Here is an 18,200-nt window from a genome sequence, read left to right on the forward strand (position 1 = left end):
ATTTGAGTTCACCATGCTTAGCAAGAAAACTACATGTGACGACCTTCTCCAAGAGTCACACAGCAGATGACATCATTTGGTTTCATCACTGGGACTGATGTTTGAACACAACATCAATAAGACTCTCTCTAGATTTGTCTACTCTATATACTCTGCGTACCAGGAGACCAAGGCCATGGGGGCTGCCTCAGATTTTCCATTAGAGGATCAGATCAGTGGATTGAGTATATTATGTTTCTTGTATTTTCTCTTAGAAAAAGAAGAAATCTAAATATGTTTTATCGATGTCTAAATATATTTGACCTAATGTTTTCTCATGTGACCATCACAACAGTCCTGCAAATCATAATCATTATCCCATCTCTGATGAGAAAACTGAGAAACAAAAGGCCAAGTGAAATCTCAAGTTCACAGAGTGAGTAATGGCAGATCTCGGCCTTGAACCCCTCTCTTCTTACTCTCAATGCACTGTCCTTTCCTGTGTGTGTGTGTGTGTGTGTGTGTGTGTGCGCGCGTGCTGCACTCTCCTGGCTGTTATAGAGCAAACACATACTGAAAATTTCCTGTGCCGTTCATCACCACTAGAGGGAGGGAGAGGATCTCCAAAGTTAACATGTCTACATTCATTTGGGCTAGAAATTACTTGACAAGTCAAACTATTAATGTAAGGTAATTACATACACAGGAATAAATAAAGAAAAAAATTGTGTTCTAATTGGTGTCCCCTGCTTTTTTTTTTTTTTTTTTTTTGCTGCTAATGGCTTAAAATTGATTGCATATGCATTAACTACAGATGTAATAGAGGATGATTAAGGACAAGTATGAATACCAAAAACTACATAATGAATGTCTGACTCATATTTTATTTACAGTGAGGTTTCAGGCAGGAACATGCAGTTGGCTGTTCTTTTACAATGTATGTTATCTACCTGAGGCATAAAGCATGTGGTACATGAACATACAGAGCAGACGTTAATTATTACTATTTTTCATGAGTCTATCTCTTTCTTTTTACAAAAGAGATCAAAAGTCATTATGGCACGTGAATTTGGCTTTTATTACCCTGCATTGTTTTAAAATGAAAGGCCTTAACATAGGTTTCTACACATCATGTCTCTACCTACTACAAATAAGACACCATTGTTTAATTCATCCCTTAAAAGCTCATTCGTATGGACAAAAATGGGCAAAGCTAATCTCTATATATTTCAACTGATTATGTGTTACAAAAATAAACCCTAACTAGAGATAAAACTGGCAGCTTACATTTTCAACTACTTATTTTTCTTGATTACAATTTAAAAAATCATTTAGTGAGAAAAAAAAGGAAGAAAGAAACACAGTATTGTAATGTCAACCCTATGAAAACAAATATCCAGAATGTTCTGGGAAGAGCTCAGTTTGTTCTATAATTTGAAAACCACTGGGAACTGCTAAAGTGAATAACAAAAAAATCAAAATTTTATTAATATTTAAAATGCTGAAATGGAGAAAATTCAAAGTAGCATTCAGTTCAGTAGTAGAAAATGTGTAATTATGTTAGACTTTAAAAAGAGAAAAATAACAATTTTTATTTCCGTTCTGTCCAGCAGTCAGATGATGTGCAAAGGGCAAGAAGGTTAAATAAATAGATACGATCATTCCAAAGCCTCAAGTTGTTTGAAAGCAGTGTGAGCACACCTCCTCCAAGGAGAGTCGGGTTGTTATGAAGTACACCCAGGTTGCAGGGATTCACCTTACATGAGGGGAAGATGAAGAGCTCTTCAAATGAAGAAATGTGCTTTGCACATTCGGGCCCACTAAAACACTTTCTGCTCCAAACACAAGTGGTATTTGCAGGCCCTACTTTGGAAGGTTTTATAGATAGGTCATGATGACTTCCTCTGACCAAATCCATTTTGTACAATCTTGCTATGGTTCTGTATCCTTGGCCTTCGCAGTTGGTGTACATAGATGCCAAGGAATAAAAAGGATAACAGCCATCTGGTTCTCATCTCAACCAAAGAGGCAGGTTTAACTAGAGGAAATGGGTGCATGCTCGTGTGTCAAGTTATTTTTATTAGACCTGAAAGCAGAACCCTGGAATGTTGTACGGGGAGAGGTCATGGAATCTTTCCTTTGGAGACCTTTAAAACCACAGTAAATTTCCATATTGGTGAGATGATAGTAGTGTGGTTCTGTCTAAGAGAAGGGAAAGGATTACTAAATGAGTCTTTAGGCCATTTCAATGTAATTCTGCAGGAAACTCTAAAAAAGACCCTTACAAATTAATGGTCTTGGTTATGATTTTTATAGCCTTATGTCACCACAAAGGGGTACTATTGCATTAGTTTATGTCCTTCCTGGGAAAACGTCTTCAGTATTTTCCAAAAAAAAATTCCTACATAGGCTTTCAGCAATCATTTTGGCAGCATCAAGCAGTAATTCATTGTTTATCATGTGTTTTGGAATGACAGGGATCTGTATTAAAATCAATATTGCTAAGATTTCTTTGGATTGTTTACAGGCATACCTTGGAGATATCATGGGTTCAGTTCCAGACCATGGCAATATAGTGAATATTGCAATAAAGCAAGTCTCAATAATTTTTTGGTTTTCCAGTATATAGAAAAATTATTTTTACATTATAATCCAGTCTATTAAGTGTAAACATTGTGTCTAAACAATGTACATACCTTAATTAAAAAAAATACTTCATTGCTAAAAATGCTAACGATCATCTGAGCCTGCATCAAGTCCTATGTTTTTGCCAGTAGAAGGTCTTTCCTCAGTGTTGATGGCTGCTGACTGATCAGGGTGGTGGTTGCTGAAGGTTGGGGTGGCTATGGCAATTTCTTAAAATAGGACAACAGCGAAGTTTGCCACATCAATTGAACTCTTCCTTTTACAAAAGATTCCTCTGTAGAATGCAATGCTGTTTTTTTTTCTTTTTCCCTCCTTTACCTATGCCAAACCATGTGATGCTGTTTGAGAACATTTTCCCCACAGTAGAATTAAAGTCATTTCTCTCAAACCCTGACACTGCTTTATCAACTAAGCTTATGTGATATTCTAAATCCTTTCTTGTCATTTCCACAATGTTCATAGCACCTTTACCAGGGGTGCATTTCATCTCAAGAAACCACTTTCTTTGTTCATCCCTAAAGAGCAACTCATCATGTGTTCAAGTTTTATCATGAGATTGCTGCAATTCAGTTACTTCTTCAAGCTCCCTTTCTAATTCTAGTTCTCTTGTTATAATTTACACTTTACCACATCTGCAGTCCACTGAGGTCTTCAGTGCCTCAAAGTCATCCAGAAGGTTGAGATCAACTTCTTCCAAATTCCTGTTCATGTTGATATTTCGAACTCTTCCCATGAATGACAAGTGTTCTTAATGATATCTAGAGTGGTGAATCCTTTCCAGAAGTTTTTAAGTTACTTTTTTTACCAAATTTATCAAATGAATCACTATCTGTGGCAGCTATAGCCTTATGAAATAGATTTCTTAAATAGTAAGATTTCAAAGTCAAAATTACTCCTTGATTCATGGATTTAGAATGAATGTTATCTTAGCAGGCATAAAAACATTAATCTCCTTGTACATCTCCATGAGAGCTATTGAGTGACCAGGTGCATTGTCAATGAGCAGTAATATTTTGAAAGGAATTCTTTTTTTTTCTGTGCAGTAGGTCTCAACATGGGCTTTAAATATTCAATAAATAATGCTGTAAACAGATGTACTGGCATCCACACTTTGTTTTTTCATTTCTAGAGCACAGGCAGAGTAGGTTTAGCATAATTCTTGAGGGCCTTAATATTTTGAAATAGTAAATGAGCATTGGCTTCAACTTAAAGTCACTGGCTGCATTAACTCCTAACAAGAGAGTCAACGTGTCCTTTGAAACCAGGTATTGACTTCTCTCTAGCTAGGAAAGCTCTAGATGGCATCTTCTTCCAACAGAAGGCTGTTTCTTCTACATCAAAAGTCTTTTTAGTATAGCCACCTTCATCAGTTATTTTAGCTAGATGTTCTGGATAACTTACTGCTTCACCTTACACTTTTATGTTATGAAAATGGCTACTTTCTTTAAGCCTAATCAACCAATCTCTGCTGGCTGCAAACTTTTCTTCCATAGGTCAGTCACCTACTTCAGCCTTCATATAACTGAAGAGTTAAAGCATTGCTCTGAATTAATTTTTGGCTTAAGAGAATGTGTGGCTGGTTTAATCTTCTACCCACACCACTAAAACTTTCTCCATACCAGCAAGAAGGCTGTTTCACTTTTTAATCATTCAAATATTAAGTGCAGTAACACTTGTAATTTCCTTTAAGAACTTTTCCTTTGCATTCACAACTTGGATAACTATTGGCAACAAGAAACGTGGCATTTGGCCTATATTGACTTTTGACTTGCCTTCTTCACTAAGCTTAATCATTTCTACCTTTTGATTCAAAGCGAGTAATGTGCAGCTTTTCCTTTCACTTGAGCACTTAGAGGCCATTGTAGGGTTATTAATTGGCCTAATTTCAACATTGTCATGTCTCAGGGAAGAGGGAGGCCTGAGGAGAGGAAGAGAGATGGGGGATATTTGGTTGGTAGAGCAGTGAGAACACGTAAAGCACTAATTGATTAAGTTTGCCATCTTATATGGGCATGGTTCGTGGTGCCCCCAAGCAATTACAATAGTGACATCAAAGGCAATCACAGATCACCATAAACAGATATAATGTTTTGGTCTGTTCTCACACTGTTAATAAAAACATACCTGAGACTGGGGGAAAACAAAAAAGAGGTTTAATGGACTTACAGTTCCGCATGGCTGAGGAGGCCTCACAATCATGGTGGAAGGCAAGGAGGAACAAGTCATGTCTTATATGGATGGTGGCAGGGAAAGAGAGAGTTCTTGTGGAGAAACTCCCCCTTATGGAATCATCGGACCTGGTGAGGCTTACTTACTATCACGAGAACAGCACGGGAAAGACCTGCCCCCATGCTTCAATTACCTCCCACCAGGTCCCTCCCACAACACATGGAAATTCAAGATGAGATTTGGTTTGGAGATCTGGTTTGAGCCAAACCATATCATATAATAATACTGAAGAAGTTTGAAATACTGTGAGAATTATGAAAATGTGATACAGAGACAATAAGTGATCACATAGTGTTGGAAAAACGGTGACAACAGACTTGCTTGACAGAGGGTTGCCTCAAATCTTCAATTTATTTAAAAAAATGCAATGTCTATGAAGCACAATAAAGCAAAGCACAATGAAACGAGGTAAGCTTATGTAACCATTTCTTTAGAAAAATACACACAGTCTTTGGATTATTGCTGTGCATTCATTACAAACTACACTTTTAAAATTTTTCTTTAGGCAGTGATGGGTGATATGGTTCTTACCTTGACCACTGTGAATCAAATTAGTGTCTTATGCTACGGTCATATAACCCTTTTGGGGTTAGGATTCTGGTATTAATGAGCAATTGTTAGATCTGCAGGATAGTCAGAAAGCTCAGTCTTCTTTGAGAAATGATATGTGGTAAAACAAGAACATTCAGCCGGTGACTCTAGGAATAGTACCTCCTATCCACTCTTCCCTGGCAAGGAGTATGAAAAGAACAAAGCAGTCTACAGTCGTGTGTGTACTCACTACCAACAGTCCTCTGTTTCCCTTTTATCTTGGGTACAATGACAAAGCAGGCTGTCTGTTCCTGACCCAGATGGACTTCAGAACTGTGGCTCACAAATTTCCCCTGTGATGAGCAGAGGACCCCATTCAGGGCTGAGGAAGTCAGGTGAAGCCACAAAGCTTGGAGTCTTAAATCTCCTGAGCTGAGTCTAAAAGAGTTTCAGTAAGTAGCTTTCTGCTCTGAGAGCTGTGGGGTACAGAGAGAGAGAGAAAAAAAAGTAAAAACTTTCATTTCTTCTGACAAGACTTTGATGAGGAGACTGGGGACTTGAAGATAATGTAACTTGTAGAGAGTTGGGGCTTTGATTGTATATTAGGTTGTGGTATTTGGAGTTGGGGGTTAAAAATGTGTTCTGACATGCCATACAAAGAAGGGCTATGTTTTCTGGTGTTTGCAAGTGAAATTAATTTCAAAATAGCTGAGGGTTTATTAGTCCCCCTCAGAAGAGTTTAACATCCCTTTATCTAGAAGCTTTGCTGTGGCTGTAGGAAGGGTTAGTGTGTTTGGAAAAATTGACAAGGAATCTTTGTGTTTATATTTGCCCGTTGGGACTTTGACTCGTGAGTATGTGAGGGGCAGAAGTGTGTTAAGGTGCTACAGTGATTAGCGGAGAAGCTAGACACATGCAAAGTGAATCAGCAGAGGGTGCAGGAAAACTGCCCTCAATCCAGAATCACCATCCTATGACCATGACCCCCGACATGTCATTACTCTGTTGATTTTTCTCCTTTCCTGGAGACCAGGAAGCCCCTCGATATTTGTCAAAAGTGGAATATATGTTTTATCACATGTCTTGAACCTCATCTATTTGTAGATTCTCCTGGAGGCAGTATGTTGAGGGAACAGGAGGTTAAATTTGGTCACAATAGGAGTGCTGGGAGATCTGTCGATCTTTGCCAAAGGCATGAGGTCACCAGTATTCAGGGAATTTGAAAAGGGGGTGTATTTTGAATGTTATATTTCCAGTAACATACTGATTTTAGAGTAGATTGTGTGTCAGCAAAGTGAGGGGCAAGCCCCCAGTCTTATGCGTTAACAGGAAAGAAAAGATGAAATTCTTAATATCTATAGTAAAATGAATGATTATCCATTACTACCTTCTCAAATTATTTAACTAGAAATTTTTTTACAAGCCACATATGTCATATTAGTGATTTTTTCATAATTTATTGTTTACTAGTGGTAAAAGAATTTCCATCGAACTTTTTAAAAATTTCAACTTTTATTATAGTTTAAAGTATACATGTCCAGGTTTGTTACATGGGTAAATTGCCAATGCCGAGGCTTGAGGTCCCAATGATCCCATCACCAAGGCAGTAAGCATAGTACCCAATGGGCAGTTCTTCAGCTCACACCCCCACCTCCCTCCCTTCCCCATCTAGTGATCCCCAGTGTCTATTGTTCCCATCTATACATTCATGTGTAGTCACTGTTTAGCTCCGACTTATAAGTGAGAACATGCAATATTTGACTTGCTAGTATTGCAATAGCTTGCCTAGGATAATGGCCTCCAGCATCATCCATATGGCTGCAAAGGACACAATTTTGTTCTTTTTTATGGCTTCCTAGTATTCCATGGTGTATTTGTACCACATTTTTAAAAAAATCAAATCCACTGTTTATGGGCACTTAGGTTGATTCCACTTCCTTGCTATTGTGAACAGTGCTACAATGAACATATCGTGCATGTGTCTGATATAATGAATTGTTTTCCTGTGGGTATACACCCAGTAGTGGGATTATTAGCTCAGTTGGTACTCCTATTATAAGTTCTTTGAGAAATCTCCAAACTGATTTCCACAGTGGCTGAACTAGTTTTTATTCCCACCAACCATGTATAAGCGTTCTCTTTTCTCTGCTCCCTTGCCAACATCTGTAGTTTTGTGATTTTTTTTAATAGTCACCATTCCAATTGATGTGAGATGGTAACTCATCATGGTTTTGACTTGCATTTCTCTGATGATTAGCGATCTTAAACATTTTTGTATATGTTTGTTGGCCACTTGTGTGCCTTCTTTTGAGAAATGTCTATTCATGTCCTTTGCTTATTTTTCACTGGGATTTTTTGCTTTTGTTTTTGTTTTTCGCTTGTTGATTTAAGTTCCTTGTAGATTCTGGATATTAGACCTTTATCAGAGGCACAGTTTATGAATAATTCCTCTCATTCTATATGCTGTATGTTTACTCTGTTGGTAATTTGTTTTGCTCTGCAGAAGCTCTTAGTTTAACTAGGCCCTACATCAATTTTTGATTTTGTTGTAATTGCTTTCGGGGACTTAGCCATAAATTCTTTGCCAAAACCTAGGTTGAGAAGGGTATTTCCTGTTTTTTTCTAGGATTTTTATATTCTGAGGTCAGACATTTACATCTTTAATTCATCTTTAATTAATTTTCACATATGGTGAGAGGTAGGGGTCTAGTTTCATTCTTCTGCATATGGCTAGCCAATTCTTCCAGCACCATTTATTGAATAGGGAATCCTTTGTCCATTGCCTATTTTTGTTAATTTTATTGAAGATTATATGGTTGTAGACTGGGCAATTTACAAAAGAAAGAGGTTTAATGGGACTTACAGTTCCACATGGCTGGGGAGGCCTCACAATCATGAAGCAAGTTCATCTTACATGGATGGCAGCAAGCAAAGAGAGAGCGTGTACAGAGCAACTTCTATTTTAAAAACCATAAGATCTTGTGAGACCCATTCACTATCACGAGAATAGCACAGGAAAGGCCTACCCCTGTAATTCAGTCATCTCCCACCAGATCCCTCTCACAACATGTGGAAATTATGGGAGCCACAAGATAAGATTTGGTTGGGGACACAGAGCCAAACTATGTCAAGTACTATGCTGTTTTAATTACTGTAGCCTTATAGTATAGTTTGAAGTCAGGCAATGTGATACCTCTGGCGTTATTCTTTTTGGTTAGAATTGCTTTGACTATTTGGGCTTTTTGGTTCCAAATGAATTTTAGAATAGATTTTTACAATTCTGTGACAAATGATATTGGCATTTTGATAGGGATAGTATTGAATGTGTAAGTTGCCTTAGGCAGTATGGCCATTTTAACTATACAGATTCTTCCAACCCATGAGCATGGAATAATTTTCTATTTATTTGTGTTAGAGAGTCTCTGATTTTTTTGAGCAGTGTTTTGTAGTTTTCCTTGTAGAGATCTTTCACCTTCTTGGTTAGATGGATTTCTATGTATTTCATTTTATTTGTGGCTATTATAAATGGGATTATGTTCTTAATTTGGTTCTAAGCTAGAATATTATTGGTGTATAAAAATGCTACTCATTTTTGCACATTGATTTTGTATCCTGAAACTTTCCTAAAGTTATTTATCAGTTCCAGGAGCTTTTCAGTGGAGTCTTTAGGGTTTCCTATGCATAGAATCATATCTTTGGCAAAGAGAGAATAGTTTTACTTCTTTTCCTGTTTGGATGTGTTTTATTTATTGCTCTTTTCTGCTTTACCCTGGCTAGGACTTCCAGTACTGTGTTGAATAGAGTGGTGAGAGTGGGCATCCTGATCTGCTTCCAGTCCTCAAGGGGAGTGGTTCCAGCTTCTGCCCATTTGGCATGATATTGACTGCAGGTTTGTCCTAGATGGGTCTTATTATTTTGAAGTATGTTCCTGCAATGCTTAATCTGTTGAGGATTTTTTTTATCATGAAGGGATATTGGATTTTATTGAAGTCTTTCTCTGCATCTACTGAGATGAGCATATGGTTTTTGTTTTTGATTCTGTTTGTGTGGTGAATCATATTTATTGATTTGTGTATGTTGATCCAACATTGCATCCCAGAAATAAAATCTTCTTGATCATCTTAAATTAATTTTTTGAGGTGCTGCTGGATTTGGATTGTTAGTATTTTGTAGCGGTTCTTTGTGTCTATGATCATCAGGGATACTGGCATGAAATTTACTTTTTTCATTGTGTCTCTGCCAGATTTTGGTATCAGGATGAGGCTGACTTTTTAGAATGAGTTAGGGAGAAACTCCTCCTCCTTGAATTTTTGGAAAAGTTTCAGCAGGAATGATGTCAGTTCTTCTTTGTGCATATGATAGAATCTACCTATGAGTCCATCTGGTCCAGGTCTCTTTTTTGGTTGGTTATTTTTTTAATTATTGATTCTATTTCCAAACTTCTTATTGGTCTATTCAGGTTTTCACTTTCTTCCTGATTGAATCTTTGGAGGCTGTGTGTTTTCAGGAATTTATCAATTTTGTCTAGATTTTCTAACTTTTACACAGAGGTGCTCAGAATAGTCTCTGAGGATCTTTTGTATTTCTGTGGGAGCAATTGTAAGGTCATCTTTGTCATTTCTGATTGCGTTTATTTGAATCTTCTCTTTTTATCCCCTTTGTTCACCTAGCTAATGATCTATCAATTTATTTATTCTTTTGAAGAACTAACTTTGTTTCATTGATCTTTTGTATGAACTTTTGGGTCTCAATTTCATTGAGTTCTTCTCAGATTTTATTTATTTATGTATTTAATTCTGCCAGCTGTGTGGTTGGATTGATCTTTTTCTAGTTCCTCTCATTGCATCCCTTACTCTTCTCAAAACTTAGAACCAATTAATAGCAGTATCTTTGAAGATAAAGTTCTTTCAGTCCTTTTTCTAAAATCTTATTGGAAGAAGTCAATCTTTTCTTCAATATGCTGCATTTTATTAAAGAGAGTAAAAATAAAAAGACTTTTCGTTTCTTTCTTGGATGTTACATATACTTGAATTGCATGATAAGGTATCAGATACAAGGTTGAGGGGCCAAGAGGTATTTCAACTGAAATACTAACTTATGAAATGCATTGCCCATGAAGCAGTGAGAATGGATGTAAATGTGCAGATATATGGAATTTCTGGGTTTAACCCTGGCTCAATTATCCCCTTGCTGAGTTTCATGGACAAATTATTTAACCTTTCTGACTCAGGTGCCTTATCTGAAAAATAGAGGTGATTAAGATGAGCTGTAATTGGAGTCCTAAAGAATAGAGGATAATGGTAATTTATGATAAAGTAGATTGATGACATCATTGGTTTTCTTATCATTGTTCAATCCTCAAAGGACAATGAATACATTATTTTATTCTTATCCCAGCTAAGAAAGAGAGATTAAGTATATTGTACAAGAAACTTGGCAAGTGTTGTTCAGGGGAAAATGTAGCTTAATAAGTATGGACACAATAACAATTGCTTTTGGAATCATGTTCTCACTTTTGAGGAATGCCTTATAAAAGCAAGTATTTTATTTCAGAAAAAAAAGGTAGAAAAGAAAATATTAATAACACTGTATAATTTGAAGTCATGGTCCTAGAACAAAATTAAAACTAACCACTGAGATGTTTTGCATTAATTATATATGGTGCAGAGAGCATCTTGGTATTTTCAACAATATTACTTACAATGTTCATTAATGCACATGATAGTTATATTTAATTGAAGTAATTCTATTCACCACCCAACAGAATTTCAAACAACATTTAAATATTGCAAACATGTTGGTAATACATTCTCATTTTAAGAGTGGAGCTTCTAATTGTTTTTTTTTTTTTTTTTTTTTTTTTGAGACAGTCTCACTCTGTTTCCCAGGCTGCAGTATAGTGGTGTGATCTCAGCTCACTGCAGCCTCCAACTCCCTGGTTCAAGCTATTCTCCTGCCTCAGCCTCTGTAGTTGCTGAGACTACAGGCATGCACCACCATGCCCAGCTAATTTTTGTATTTTCAGTAGAGACAGGGTTTCACCATGTTGCCCAGGATGGTCTTGATCTCCTGACCTTATGATCTGCCTGCCTCGGCCTCCCAAAGTGCGGAGATTACAGGTGTGAGCCACTGTGCCCAGCCTGATTTAATTTTTTAATCTATTTTATTTTTGACTTTTATCTTTATTCTAATTTGAAATAATGTATTTGCATGTAGAAAGATGACAACCCTTAGAATCAATCAACCCTGGACTAAAACTTTCTGCCCTTTACCACCCAGTTCTTGAGAGTTTCAGTTTCCTCACTTGTAATATATAGTCATAAATATTTTGGTAGCTACTGTTACATGAACATATAAGATTAGATGAGATAATCTATGAGATAGATAGCACCGGGTTTAACATACTATGACTGTTCAGTTTCCCTCTTCACACTTTCCCTTGTTGCATATTTCTTGCACACAATCAATGAGAGCTTGGATTCTTCAGTTTAGCTACTCACTTGCTCCAAGGCATCAAGTCAAAATGTCAGCAGAAGTCATTAAATGTTTTTATGAAAATTGCACAAAGAAGTCTCTCCCTTGTTAAGCAAGGATATCTCTGGCAGAATGTAGTGTGTTTCTTAAGTTTAGAAGTATAGGAAAAGCTCTCAGTTTTCTTATAAGAGGATACCAATAAAGCCTAAGAGTATGTAGTTGATTCTGCTTACACATAGAAAGGGGTTGCAATCTTATAGAGTAGATTCTGTCCGACTACGAATGCCAAGTATGGCACTGCTCCCTGCATTATTCTACAGGCAATAATTTGCATTTTTCTAGAGTTCTAGTGCTCAGTTTTCTCAAGAAATTCTTTTTTAAAATAATTAAGGAATGTTCTGATAAGAAAACCTTATAAAGATAGTCATTGCAACTTATATAACTTTATTATAAGGATATGATATATTTCATTGAACATATAAAATCAAATTCAATACAGACAAGTAGTTTTATTTTTATAGTAGAAAGATGAGGTAGTCCATAACTTCCCCAGCGTCCCCTCCAATGCAATTCTACTCCCTGAAAATGAGAAATTGATTACTGGCTATCAAAAGATGAGGATTTGTTTAATAATTCTGAACCTATGCATTCAGAAAAAAACAAAGCCTATATAAAGAGTTTCTCTCATCACTTATGTTGCAGGGCAGTTCAATAATTAGATATTTATCCATCCATAAAAGTCTTTTTAAAGGTATGATGTATACAATTGGAAATTATTATTCTAAACCATTTCACCCCAGATCTGGCTATAGCTATATAAAAAAATTAAATAGACTACAAGTAGTCCAATAGCAATATATTTCCTCACACTCTGTGTGTGGCATTTTACATTTGTGATTGTGCATTAGGAAAGTAACACAGCTATTGCAACAAATATAACCCAAAATTTTAGTGTTTTTTTCCTTAAAAAATGTTTCTTAATCACATAAAGTGCAACAGTGTTCCTGGTTGGCGGATGTTCCAGATTGTTGGACAGAGCTGGGCTCCTCCCAACTTGTGGCTCTGCCATTCCTGAGAAACTCTGTTCTACTGAATCTGCTGTTTCAGGCTCATAGCTGAGAGGTAGGGGACAGAAAGAAGATCACATATGAAAAATTTTTATCTGTCTATCCCAAGAGAGACATAAAGTCAGAATTCAGTTATAAGGCCATATGCAGTTGCAAGAGAGAAGGTCCTCAATAAATAATTATTGCAGACATAAATGCATAAATCCTGACAACAGCAATGGGCCAAAAGCAGATGGAGTGATCACTGGTGTGTCTAATATCTTAGGGCTTGTGGATGGGTTATTATATTCAGAGAGAAGCAGTGGAGCTTTACGGATTCTGGAATTAGATCTGGCTATTCCATTCACTGGCATTATCTCTTTGGACAAGTGATGTAACTCTATCAAGCCTCAGTTATTCAATCTGTGGAAGAATAAGAAAAAGAAAATGAGCACTTTTGGTCACATGCTATTTTCCAGGAATGGTGGTAGATACATAATATAAAATACCCATAATCTCACTGCATTTATGCACAACCTCAATTGCAGAGCCACATTCTACAAGACTTAAAAGTGGTGGTTTTGGAGTTAGTTCACTTGAGTTCAGATTCCAGTTCTATCCACTTATTTGCTCAGTCCCTTTGGGCATGTTTCTTATTCACAGAGCCTCAGTTCTTCATCTATAAAGTGAGCATCATAATGTCAACCTTATAAGGCTGGTGTGAGTATGAGGAGTAAATAGGTTAGCATATGTAAGACATTTGGAAGACCCCTGGCAGATTGCTTGTGCTCACTATATGTTAGCTATTGTTTGTATTGTTTTTAGCATTTCAATTATTATTACTACAGAGAAATACTATCTAGTCCTTATTGTACTTTGACACTTATTGAAAGAGCCAAACCATCCAGTCATTGCGAGCATGATCCTGAGCTTGAACATGCCTTCTGTAGCCAACTGAGAAAAGCATTTACACTGGTATCATTAGAGAAAGTTCATCATATACTGGTCTTGAAGAAGATATTCCAAGAAAAATAAAAATTGTTACAAAATATAGGGTCTTTATTATCTCCCACTATGGTCAATGCATAGCTGTGACACATTATAAGGTCTTTAGTGAATTATTTTACCACAGTGTAGCCAATGCATTTAGAATTCTCTTTATTTCAGTAAGTGTGAAAAGCCATGAGTAAAAGCTGTTAAAATGAGGAAGAAGATATGAAAGTAGGACAGTGTTATAATTTTTTGGCCACTTCAATTCCAATTGAACACTTCCAGTAGCTACAAACTATTAGAAAACACTCATAGCCTCCTGCTTCTCCATTGTCTTGATTTTAATTTTTTCCCTTACTTGTATTTTATTTCTGAGTGGCTAATGGATCTTAGTCTAAGAACTGGAGGTGGAGGAGGAAAGGAGACTTGTCATTATGGTTTTTATGAAAGCATGGCTTTGTGAAGTTGTGTTGTCATTTCTTCAGGCTCTTAGAAACTGGGTACAAACAGCTATCAAAAGAATTTCTCATATTTTCAAAAGTAGCAGGCATGCTTCATCTTTGGAATGAGACCTAGGAGTCTTGAATAAGAAAAAATCATCTTTCAATTTGAATCAGAAATAGGATGGGTGCCATAAGCTGAGAGAGCCCAGAGCTCTTATGAGAGAATTGTAGGCAATGAGATCATAAAGGCAGACGTAGCTCTAAGTTCCATATGTTTCCATTACAGATGAAGTTATGTAGACTTAATACTCTTGACAATGGAAGCCACTGACATTTCTAGGCAGATAAATGACATGAGGAAAGCAGTTTCACTAGGAAGAAAACTGGGGTAGTAATAGTCATTTCCCCCCCCCATTCTGTTCTTCCTACTACTCTTCCCAGTATTATTCCTCTGTTGACTCTTTGCATTCTTTGGAGCATACAACTGAAAGATATCATGGTGGCAAATGCTATCGTGGCTTGTGAACTGGGATGATATCATATGGAAGAGGCGTAGGGACAAGCCTGAAATAATTTTCAGCAAGAACTTTTTGGTGGCACTTTACTATTCTACTTCTGAGCCTAAGCTCGTCCCTATCTATAGATGAGAATAATGCCATGACCCACAGGCAATATCCCTTGAAAGCTTGGTGCTGAGAGAGCCTGAGAGGGAAAAGCCATTTTCTGGGTAATAACTTCGATCACCTTCAGGCTTACAGCGTGTGTTTGTCACAACTATAGAAGCCTCGTGAGTATTGATTTAGAGAAGATATTTTTAAGCTAGCTGGCATCCTCAATGCTAAAAACCTTAATCAGCATTTAATAAAAAATTCCTTCCAGTTATTTTGACTTGAGCAAATGACATCATATTATCTTAATGAGAAGTAAGTTAACAGCAAATAACAGCCTTCAATTTTGGAAATTACATTTTGAGACTTTTAATTGAGACACCAATGGAATCCCTGGGTAGGTTCCTTCTACATACATGTCTATTTTAGACAACAGGTAGATAGATGGGCCATGCCACCTCATTTTTAGGTGCTCCAAAGGGAAAGGTGTCTTTTTTGGCAATGGGTAAACAGCATGAGAAGCAGGAGAGAAGCCATAAAAGAGAGCAAGATGGAAAATATAAAAGCAGCAAGGAAGGGGGCTATCTTTTGAACTCTTGGCTTGGTAGGTCATGAACTGGAAGTAAACGGCTTGCTCCTATGCTGATTTTGGGTTTCTCATAAAGGATGTTCATTTTTTTTTCTGCCTTTTCATACTGACCTCATACATATTTGGACAAATTTGGTTAAAAGGCAAAATGATCAATCTCTTTTGAGGAAGTCCAATTATGAGAGAAGTCTAGTCAATTTATGGGCAAAATTACAAGTGTTATTTTGATTACTTGGGGAGTAAGTGTCGGTTTGGATTTTGGAGGAAAAGGGTCAGGCTTTAGGTCAATGTGTCTCAGACTTGGAGTCACAGAATAAAAGGAGATTTTATTTAGATGGTCTGGTCAGAGAGACACAAACTCCAATACCTGTGGCTGCTGCCGAGGAGAGAATGGAAATCAGTACTTCCTCATTTTGATAGAATCAAGTATGGCAAATATTTTTTTCTGCTCTATGAAAAGTTTTATTACCAGTGAGATGAAAAATGGCAACCGGCACTTTGCTTCTGTGTGGAGATCACAATTGGGATTAGGTTGAACTGGAAAGGCAAGCCCACTTGAAAAGGGCAGAGAAATCTCTGCTGCAGTTCATTGTTGCTATGTTTCTCTCTCTTTTTTTTTTTTTTTTTTTTTTTTTAGAGAAGCCAAAATTCAGGCTCTGTCAGCCTTACCTTTTCTCCCCACCCCCAGCTCTCACCTTTCTCTTCTCTCTTACTATGTAATCTCCTGATTTGTTTTTTCCACCTTGGTTCAAAAATCTTAAATATAGGTTTTTTGTTTTGTTTTGTTTTGTTTTTTTTTTTTGAGACAGAATCTCACTGTCACTCAGGCTGGAGTGCAGTGGCATGATCTCAGCTCACTGCAACCTCCGTCTCCTGGGTTGAAGCGATGCTGCTGCCTCAGCCTCCAGAGTAGCTGGATTACAGGCACCTGCCACCATGCCCAGATAATTTTTGTACTTTTTGTAAAGATGGGGTTTCACCACGTTGGTGAGGCTGGTCTCGAACTCCTGGCCTCAGGTGATCTGCCCCCCTCGGCCTCCCAAAATGCTGGGATTATAGGCGTGAGCCACCACAGCCAACCAAATATGCTGCATTTTTTACAAAACACAACCGTGGGTGTGATATGTTCCACAGTTTGGACCCACTGGTCTGTTCTAAACTGAGGCCAAGATAAGTGACATGACTTGCCCAGAGCTAGCAAAATAACTGGCTCCAGAACAGAATTATTGGGATTGCCAGCATGTTTCTCCTTTTATAATGTACTTATGCTCATTTTGGGAAATGCATTCTAGTGGAGAAAAAACATATTTTACAGGTACTTCCCCAGTTCAATTCAAAGTTATAAAACTAAAAATGTTTTTTAGCTGTTTAAACAATTATAATTTAAGTCTGTTCTTGAGTATTAGTATATTTTGCTTGCCTATGAGCTTCCTTTTCTTTTGCTGGATAAACCACATGTTTACTGAGAAGTGGCTCTCCCTCATTTATCTGTGGTCAAGCCCATGTATGCTATTAAAAACCAATATTTTATAATGAAATTAAACTTGAAATTGTATTAATGCTAATATAAATGATTAAGATAATATACTTAGTGAAAGATATCAATACCTTTTTTATAATTGAATTTTATCTTGTAATACTGCTTGTTCCTTCAGGGAATATCTCTTTAGAAGGCCTTCTATTTACAGAATTCTTGCTCATTTAAAAACACATAAATTAACTCAGGAATCTGCTCAGAGGATTTTTTCTTTATAACAAACAATTAGCTTAATCAATTAATAGCTGCAACTGTAGTTGTAGTGATTACTAGGTTGAATTACTGAGAAATAAGTTCTGTCTTCTTTATTGGAAAATAATATATCACATTTTTTTCTATAGTCATTTTTGATCTCCAAGGCCAAATACTTTATAATCATAAAATAGTCAAAAGTCAAATCAAGAATCATATATTGCTTTTTAAAGATTATACCATGGTTCTGTATGTGGACACAAACATAGTTTTTAAAATATATTTTAGCATGAATCAATTTTCTTCTGAAAAGCCTCTTACAATGTGATATATAAGTATGTTGCATCACATGTCACTTATGCTTATTTTAGATATTCTTCACAACTGTATACAAATTTCAATGGAACAAAACTTTTAGCCAATTTCAGACACACAAGAATTAAGTTACAAATCAAGTCTTTTTCATGCAATATTATGATTTTTTTCTGTCATTTTATTTTCTTGTAGTTTTACCCATAATAATTTACTTATTACACCTGTATGTATGCTCTGTATACATGCATAAAGAAGAAATACCATGTCACTCACACCTCGATGGATGGTGTGCTGTTGGATGGGTAGGTTTTCATTGTATGTCTGGTTATGGTCTTTCACCAAAGAACATGTGCTAAATCATATACATTTCCAATTTGCTCTTTGCATTTGCTCCTAAGAGATACAAAGTTAACATTCTATTCTGATTTTGTATTAGTTGTCATCTTGTAATATGCAAATGTGATGTATTTTCTAGATTTTGAAATTTCATTCTCTAAAATTTCGCTGCAGCAAGAGTTTGTAAAATGATGGTTTCATGCAATTAGCATCTTATATCATGGAGGGAAGAAAACCATTCCTGGCCTTTTTCACGGGTGAAGACTTTCTCCCTGGCTTTTTCTC

At 36.6% G+C, this 18,200-nt stretch overlaps 1 protein-coding gene across 4 annotated transcripts in view; it reads left to right on the forward strand.

Moving 5' to 3' along the window:
* Positions 1-18,200, forward strand: part of NYAP2 (neuronal tyrosine-phosphorylated phosphoinositide-3-kinase adaptor 2) — a 333,066-nt gene that overhangs the window by 269,663 nt on the left and 45,203 nt on the right. Inside the window, exon 8 of one of the 4 annotated variants that reach the window (XM_054679436.2) lies at positions 1-18,200. This exon is cut by the window's right edge and continues 11,975 nt beyond it. The exons of the other annotated variants lie outside the window; for them this stretch is intronic. Within the exon in view, the coding sequence (XP_054535411.1) occupies positions 1-6 (6 nt within the window). The 3' untranslated portion in view covers positions 7-18,200. 4 annotated transcript variants of the gene reach the window in all.

Source organism: Pan troglodytes, chromosome 13 (assembly GCF_028858775.2).
Source record: "Pan troglodytes isolate AG18354 chromosome 13, NHGRI_mPanTro3-v2.0_pri, whole genome shotgun sequence".
Lineage (NCBI taxonomy): Eukaryota > Metazoa > Chordata > Mammalia > Primates > Hominidae > Pan > Pan troglodytes.